General features: G+C 42.2%; 1 protein-coding gene across 1 annotated transcript; it reads right to left on the reverse strand.

Moving 5' to 3' along the window:
• Positions 1–3,192: 3,192 nt before the first annotated feature.
• On the reverse strand, positions 3,193–8,008 carry LOC124123683 (BTB/POZ domain-containing protein 6-like). The gene is made up of 3 exons (XM_048389851.1): positions 7,887–8,008; positions 4,628–4,910; positions 3,193–4,099 (listed from the first exon to the last, which is right to left on the reverse strand). The coding sequence occupies exons 2-3, from the start codon at positions 4,894–4,896 to the stop codon at positions 3,193–3,195; spliced, it is 1,176 nt and encodes a 391-aa protein (XP_048245808.1). The 5' UTR covers positions 4,897–4,910; positions 7,887–8,008.
• Positions 8,009–9,151: the final 1,143 nt, after the last annotated feature.

Below are 9,151 nucleotides of genomic sequence, written 5' to 3' on the forward strand. Positions count from 1 at the left end.
TTGTATTACAGTTGTAATTCGTTATAACCCTAGTTCGTTATAAGCATATATACAGCATATATACAAAATAATGGCCGGGACTAAAAATAAATTGGTTATATCGGTCTGTTCGTTAAAAGCGTGTTCGTTATAAACGTAGTTTATTGTAGTTGAAACAAAGAAAGATTATAGAGACAGGGCAGAACAGTACAGAACAGAATAGCACGTTATTTCTCACAGGCCGAGTGCATCGGCATATCAGGTGCGATATACTTTGCGATATAACAGAGGTTAACCAGGAGTTTTTTACAATTTTCACTAAAATGTTAACACATTCACATAATTTCTTTTGCATAGATATCATATGGCAGTTAAAAAATTGGTGTATATTCTTGGGAGCTAGGGGCGGTCGGGTAGCCTAGTGGTTAGAGCGTTCGCTCGTCGCGCCGAAGACCCGGGTTCGATTCCCGACATGGGTACAATGTGTGAAGCCCATTTCTGGTGTCCCCCGCCATGATATTGCTGGAATATTGCGGTGTAAAACCTCACTCACTCTTGGGAGCTAGCTTAAAATGATCTAGTTTTTGATATACATATGCCTTCTGCTAATTCTCTCAAAAGCGTCACCAAACGATGAAGACAACCGAGTGATTCTCCAAGTACCGCCGACTGTGAAGACATTAACATGAGATCTTAGTTCTCGCTATCGCTAAACAGAGATCTGAGGACATCCCATTACGGTCACGTCAGAACGACCTTTCATCCGACCAATCAGAGCGTCGCTTACATATCATTAAAGTGACAGTCGGAGTGTGTTTTCTAATAATCTAACCACAAAAACGTTAAAACGGTGTATTCCGAACGACGGTTACGGCCCGTACGACTGATTTCGTCAAAATTATCGTCTACCTCTTGCTTCCGTGGGATATACATTTGAACGGAGGAGGCGTTGCACTGTACGTGGGATTCACTCCCATACAATCTCAACCATATATTAGACATTCCGGAATGTTCGTTTGTTCAGTTTTCAAAATTGTAATCGTCAAAATATTTTTCAAGCATAGTCTGAAATGAAAGTCGCCAGATTGAAACGAGTGGCGTAAAGTTCGAGAAAGTTTCTTTCTAATTGTCGATGTTGACTTCTTGTTAGTCATTTCAGTGGTCGGCTAAAGTTCGCGAAGGTCGTTCTGACGTGACCCGTAATGGGATGTCCTTAGATCTTTGTTTAGCGGCAGCGAGAACTTAGATCTGATTTTAATGAGATTAACTGTAAAGAGAGACTGGTGCCATTCAGAGGCGGTAAGAAGGACAGTGAAACCAACAGCTGATTGCTAAAGGGAACTATCTCGTGATGCCTTAAGTGTACGAGTATAGGTGAATAACATACAGGATTTTAACTGTGACCACAAGGTAAGAACAACTATTTTATACAAAGTTAGCCATTTATATTTTACAGTACTGAGGAAGTTGTTTCAAAAATGACCTTTTTCATAGTTCAAAAGTATGCAAACATGACATGATTAAACGTTATCATGGTTATAGGGCCCTGGTTTTTAGAAATAAATGTTATCCCCTCTGAATATCATACAACTATAACTAATTTTGTAAATGGTGGGTAAAAATAAATAAATGAATACAACATTAGTCAAGTTCGTTAGTAGTCTTTCTTACCTTTTTTATATAAAGTAAATAGTTTGATTTTCCCTCGCTCAATAGCATCCAGCTTCAGATATAAAATATGTGATTACTTTAACAGTCAATATACCCTAATACAAAGGTCTTTTTGAATCCTCCTTTATATAAAAAAATACAGTTTAGACTGATAATGTATATTTAACCTATATCATTCTGCTATGATATCATATCTCATATCTAATTATCTAACTGTGCATATAATACACAACTATTATTAGAAGGGAAAATCCCACAATACTATATTTAAATTTACCCAAAACAGGCCTCACTGCTAGCAAGCCATGATTGAGGTTAAGTGCCACAATTAACAATAAGATTGAATAACTTCAGGTATACAGGCATCATTACCATGTTACCTTGACACTCGTCTTAATGTACTCAGTGAATATTCCATCAAGTCCACAAGCTGTGTTATAACGTAACCTGTTACGGCTGAGGTTATGTCATCTTCACTAATATGCCAATCTAACAATTTACACCTTTTGACTGAAACAAATCTAGGCTTACATCCTCTTCTTTATAATCATTCGATTCTGTAAAATAGTCCTACAATTGTTCGACACTGGAACCTTAAAGGAACTTAGTTGTATACACAGATGTTCAACAAAACACATGTCCAGATGCTGGATGAAGACATCGCTCTTCTCAGGCTCCCACTTTGTTGCTTCGCTTTCTTCCGTGGAGGTTACTGTCAACGTCGTGACAGTATAATTAATGACACACATAAATGAAAACTGTAAAGTGACCAATGAATATGAGTGAGTGAGTGAGTGAGTGAGTAAGGTTTTACGCCGCTTTTAGCAATATTCCAGCAATATCACGGCGAGGGACACCAGAAATGGGCTTCACACATTGTACCCATGTCGGGAACCGAACCCGGGTCTTCGGCGTGACGAGCGAACGCTTTAACCACTGGGCTACCCGACCGCCCCCCAATGAATATCAGATAATGCAAGGTCAAACCCATGTGCCGTAAAACCTATAAAAAGGGAAACAGCTCAGCTCTTGCTGAACAGGAGGCTTCAATGTTTTACAGGTTGGGGTCCCAGTGTTTTTGTCTTCGTCTACTCGTCCTTTGGCTGTATATATACCAGTAGCTTTACATATAACTAACAGTTTATGTTTATAAGAACTGGCTGTATATAGACCGGTAGTTTTACATATATCTGACAGTTTATATCTATAAGAATTGGCTGTGGTGTACCTTGAACTCCCGTCTATACCAACATCCAACTGGATTAAAACACCATGATCCCTTCATGTTAATCCTCTGTGTATAGGACCATGAGCAATTTACTTGCTTAATGGGGTGATTGAATGAAATCAGATTCTACCAAGGCGTCACAGTTGTCAGCAAGGCACACCTGATACACTCCCTATGGCGGGCGACTGAATAGCAAGCCAGGTATCTGTCCATCCCGTGTTGATGTACTTGTAGTGCACATTGGAGAGTCTGTAAATGTAAAATGTACTCCATCTACTGTTACTTTATCAGATCCGCCCACACAACAGACAGTGTCAGGTCCCTCCATGTCCACACACAGTATAGGTCGTACGTGCTGCGACGGAAATAGACCTGGGAAACAGGACGTCGTTCAGCTTTCTCCTGCCTTGAAGCGTCATCCTGGTGTTCGGGAACGGTTCAGCAATCATGGGGTCATACACTCTGATTGTCAGTTTATACTCTTCATCATTCCGCCCCCCAAAAAGTACACACCCCAGTAGGAGAATGTTCTGACTAGGTGAGAAGGAGATAGCACTTTTCTCAGGTGGCATAAACAAAAAGGAGTGAGACGAAAACCTATTCACCACACTTCCATAGGATGCTACATGCTTCTCCTGAATGATATTGTGGGCCTTTCTCTGTGAATGTTTAAACGGAGATATGTCAACATTTGTTTCTGTAGCTCTGTCCATTATTCGTACTCTCTCACTGTCTGTCAGCACACCAGATCGGCCTACATCCTTCACCAGGTACTCCAGGGGGATGCTGGTAAACCGGATCTCATACCTCATATCTCCCAGGAGTCTCCGTATGTCCTCAGGCGTGTCACTCACACCTTCCTCTCGGCATCTTTCCCTTGCCCAGGACAGCATAGCATCAAATACGTCTTCCTCTTTCAAATCTAAATTCTCTGACCTGACAAACTGATCCACACAATCAGGGCAAAGATTCACAAACCCGACTGACTTGGTGACCCTCGTCCCCCCTTCAGTAAGAATCTTCAGCGCGTTCTGTTCGAGGTCCAGCTCTCCGTAGACATGACACTGTTCCAGGATCTGGCAGACATTGTCTTCTGACAGGGATTGTTCCAGGAACGTTACACACAGATTGAACAATGCGTCTTGAGAATATTTCCTAGAGGTGTACATGAGTCCTGTGACTGTTTCACCATTGATAGTGGCCTTGTCTGTGTAAACATACCTACAATGATATATTGAAACAATGTTACGTTGTTGAAAACAAAGATCAAAAGGTATCTACAGTACTATTTAAGATGAATGGATTAATATTACGTTAATGGTACAATGGATTAATTAAGATTTTATCAGAGTTCTCAAACTTTTTCTCAAATCCAAATAGCACAATCATGTTGGGTTGTCTGTTGTAAATGTTCACCTGTTCAGACATGTATAGTTGTAGTTACTTGTAGAGGTTAACCCATGTAATATTCCTTCTTCTCACTTGTCAGGTCAGCATCAAATACAACAAACACAGCTATATGCTACCCACAAAACTCCCTTGATGAAGGACATGCAGACGTAGTTCTACTGATCTGATATTGCTTTCGTAACTACAAATCCATACACTTGAAATTTAACTTGAATATGGAATTACACCTTTCTTTCTGCCGAGCGACTTCGAGACTTGGTATAAAATCAGCATTGATTATGGAAGGTGCTATTTTCTCTGGGTAATGGATGATTTGTAAAACCGCCAGATCAATCTCACCTCAAGAACTCTTTGAAGATGTCTGCCTCAATGTCGGGGATGGTTACCTCCCCTGTCTCCGCCAGGGGGCCACAGAACATAGCTTCGAAGACACAGCTGCGACTGACAAGAACGTAGCGGTGAGCTCGGACCACCTGTTTCTCTGCCCCCACACGGAAGGTGACGTCACTGAAGTCTTCCGTGTCGAGCATGTGGAGATTACACTCTGTGACAGTCTTCTTTGACTGCCAGTTGTCGACATATCCAGATCCTCGGCTTGTATCGGACATCCTATAGCGTGGAACTGACAACAAAAGGACACATAGATGATAACCATGAGTTGATGGTTAAAGCACTTGTCATATAAATGTAATGTGTTAAGTGCAGTGTATAATGCTATTATATACAACTGAGTCTTAAAACTCACTTGGCTTAAATCACGTTTGAGTGTTGCTAAGCAACAATGTGTTCATTCCATAACCTACACAATCAACTATACTTGACAAGGGCTTTGGTTGCAGGAGACTTAGTGTGGGAGACATGTTTGCGTATGTTATGGAACTGATCCACGAGAGTGACACTGTAAGATACACCTCACATTGGAATGAATGTAGTAAAAAAAGGCTTATTGCATTCAATGTCTGCGAAATGAAAGTTCTTCTGTCTTTCTGACACCATGGGACCAACTTCAGCCATAGTGTACAGGGACCGCCTCCGTGGTCTTGTGGTAGAGCGTCCGCCCGGAGAGCGGAAGGTCCAGGGTTCGATCCCGGGCCGCGTCATACAAAAAGACGTTAAAAGATTGTACTTGTTGTTACCCTGTCTGGCGCTCGGCATTAAGGGGCTAAAACAAGGACTGGTCGGCTCGGAGTCAGTATACTGTGTCTGAGTGGGGTATTTATGTTAAACTGCGGCATGGTATCTCAGTGAGCTAGCACTATAAACCGGCATCAGTCCGGACTAGTACAAGCAGCCAGCCACACACACACACACACGTGCATGCACGTCGCTATATAAGTGCAATAATCTTGGACGCGACGTTAAACCCAATTTCACCTCACCTCACATAATGTACAGATTCCTGCCACACAGTCCACAGTCTGGATCCTCGTGTTGCTGTCCTCGGGCGTGGGACAATGCTACTTTTGAGTCCCCACTGACTGAGAAGGCACAAGGACTCTTATGTGGACATTACAGCAAGAAACTAGATTTAATACTTCCCTCAGCCACATTTAGCAGGCTGCCACCAAAGAGAAGAAAATATTGCAACGTCGACAGAAGTATGGTCAGTTAACAACATGAACTTATGGCCGGCAGAAAACTCCAGCGGAGTATGCCGATGTTGTATCCCACTTTGTTGGCCTGTAAACGTGTTTGAAGATGTTTGTACATGTCAATCAATAAACTAATGAACTTAATCATTGTCTTGTACATTACAAACCATTCCCAATAATTGATTTTCAGATTATGTTTCGTACAATGTTTGAAGGTGCATGTAGACGTTAACCATTCAATATGTTAACTGAACCAATAACCATCTTCATATAATTGATTCTAATATAACGTGTTTTTTTATATTGTTGTTGCAATGTATGTTAGCGTCTATTTTATCTGTGTATGTGTATTGTATAAATGTGTATATGAATAAACGTATGCCAGACTGTAGTTAATCCCCTTATTGTCTCCCATTTACCCAGAACAACAGGTGAGGCCACAGGGAGGTCCCCGTGTACAGTGCAGATTACGTATAATCTTTTCCATCACCTTGATGAACATGTTCATACATGCGTGAGGGTCGACAGGTAGACATATGGTGAGGGGTCCCCGTGAAAGTACTTATAACGTATAATCTTTTCCATCCCCTTGATGTACATGTTCATACATGCGTGAGGGTCGACAGGTAGACATATGGTGAGGGGTCCCCGTGAAAGTACTTATAACGTATAATCTTTTCCATCACCTTGATGAACATGTTCATACATGCGTGAGGGTCGACAGGTACACATATGGTGAGGGGTCCCCGTGAAAGTACTTATAACGTATAATCTTTTCCATCACCTTGATGAACATGTTCATACATGCGTGAGGGTCGACAAGTAACAATATGGCGGAGGTCCCCCACGTGCTGGATAAAATCTACAACTATCCAGTGACTCAGTATCGTACTTCCGTGCGCGATATACGCATATGTCGGAAAGTGCACATTAAAACCCCAAATAAGTAAGTACGTAAGTATCGTACTTCACATCTTAGTCAGAACAATCGCATTTCACCAATGTCACAGTCAATCCTTTTCAATATGGAAAAACACAAATATGCTGGATAAAGACTTTGACACATTGACACAAATATTTACAAGTCAAGTCAATTACACCAATTTTAACAGTTACTTGTTTCATGTTGACCAAGATGATCAAAGGGACATAACTCTGCACTGTCTAATACAAAAAACGTGGATTTTGTGTGGAGTGTGTGTGTGTGTGTGTGTGTGTGTGTGTGTGTGTGTGTGTGTGTGTGTGTGTGTGTAATATGTTGAAGTCATTATAAGTCACCAAGAATAACATCATATTTATTTATTAACAGACACAAAATACCTATTGGCAGGGATATCATTGTATTAGCTGTGAGGACGGGGTGGCAACTACAGGATCTAAAACATAATTGTGGATCTGATTTAACGTCCGGGGATACACGCGTTTTCAGCATTCACACACGCACGCACACACGTACGCAATAACCAATAAGGGTTGTCGGGTAACTACTTGTTAAATGGAACTAAGAACCTCATGTGTGATATACATCTGAAACAGCAGACACCATGACAATCTGATTACTAGCCAAAATCAAATTTAATATATCGGACATAGTTGACATTCAATTCACTTTGAACCAGCATAGGGTTTCTTCTTAGCTGTCCTGATGTGATCTTGGTAAGCAAAGGGACACAACTCTGTAAGACTAACACTCAACACAAGCTGTGGTTCATTCACAAAAACACGAGAACGGCCGATCACTGCCGAACACATGCAACTAGGGCTGTTATTGGACGCATAATGGTTCTGAATATAGCGGGAAGATGAACCGCGCCTGCTGCCGAATAGTTCCTCCTAAAGCTGTGTTACATTGTATTGATACGACTGACTTGCTGTTTAGACAGAAGCCGTGACATGTCCCACATATACATGTAAGGTTCATTGTGACCCGTGTCGATATTGTCAGACACTATTTCCTGACGCACATGATACACACGACTTATCAATATGAACAGTTTATATCTTACCTAGGCTGGCTTCAGAGTGTTAACTTTGCAAGGAGATATGTTTGTGCATACATGCTAGCTTTTTCGTGCATGGCCTGGTTGATAAGTAGGACGGGAAGAGTTGCCTCCCTTCGCAACAGCGACCCATCATTGTTCGCCAAACTGTGTGTACAAAAACAGTTGAACCCAGCTTGCTTTCTTAGGACGGACACAGGCTGGTTTTCCTAAGAAATAAAACAAAGAAAATTTTACAGAATATACCAGGAGAATAGTGTGTGGCCTCATGTTTACAAATTAAAATGTTTTGCAGTCCAAGTGACGCGCGCGCGCGCGCGCGCGCGTGTGTGTGTGTGTGTGTGCGTGCGTGCGTGCGTGCGTGCGTGCGTGCGTGCGTTCGTGTGTCTGTCTGCTCGTACTAGTCCGGACTAATGCCGATTTTATAGTGCTATAAATCATTTAACATGAATAGCCCACTCAGACCCAGTTTACCGACTCCGAGCCGAAGAACCCTTGTTTTAGACCCCTGATGCCGAGCGCCAGACATGGTAACAACAAATATCAACTTTTGGTATGACGCGGCCGAGGATCGAACCCCAGAGCTTCCGCTCTCCGGGTGGACGCTCTACCACTAGACCACGGAGGCGGTCATCAAGCATAGGCAAGTGTTTGTTGTCAGTGCAGACAGCTCTGTCAGTGGGACTGGAAATGTGGGCCTGCTAGGAATACATTTGGGTGTGTATGTGCACCGTTTGTACAACTGTCAAATGTTTTGTGATGCAGTGTAACGTTTGAGCAATTTGAAAAACTGCGCCATTTGCCAGCACACGTGAACCGATAAATACCCTTAGGTTACATGACTTTCTTCAGGTCTCCTCTCGGGGCGGTGGGTAGCCAAGTGGTTAAAGCGTTCGCTCGTCACGCCGAAGACCCGGGTTCGATTCCCCACATTGGTACAAAGCGTGAAGCCCATTGCTGGTGTCCCCCGACGTGTTGCTGCTTGAATATTGCTAACAGCGGCGTAAAACCATACTCACTCACTCACTCTCCAGGTCTCTTCATATCTTCCTCCAGACAGAGGCTGCAAGTAGCCGAGCACGTCCGTATCTTATCACCTGTTTGAAAATTTCAGGCCCATTTTTCTTTGAAAAGTAGATATCATTTTACCATTTTAATACACAAATATAGCCACAAAACCCTTTCCATATTCATATGAAATATCCACTAAATGAAGAGTTCATTATACGTTTCCGATCTTTGGTGTTTCCGAGGTGTAAATCCAATCAGCA

The sequence above is a fragment of the Haliotis rufescens genome, unplaced genomic scaffold (genome assembly GCF_023055435.1).
Source record: "Haliotis rufescens isolate VD_foot unplaced genomic scaffold, xgHalRufe1.0.p SCAF_8, whole genome shotgun sequence".
NCBI lineage: Eukaryota > Metazoa > Mollusca > Gastropoda > Lepetellida > Haliotidae > Haliotis > Haliotis rufescens.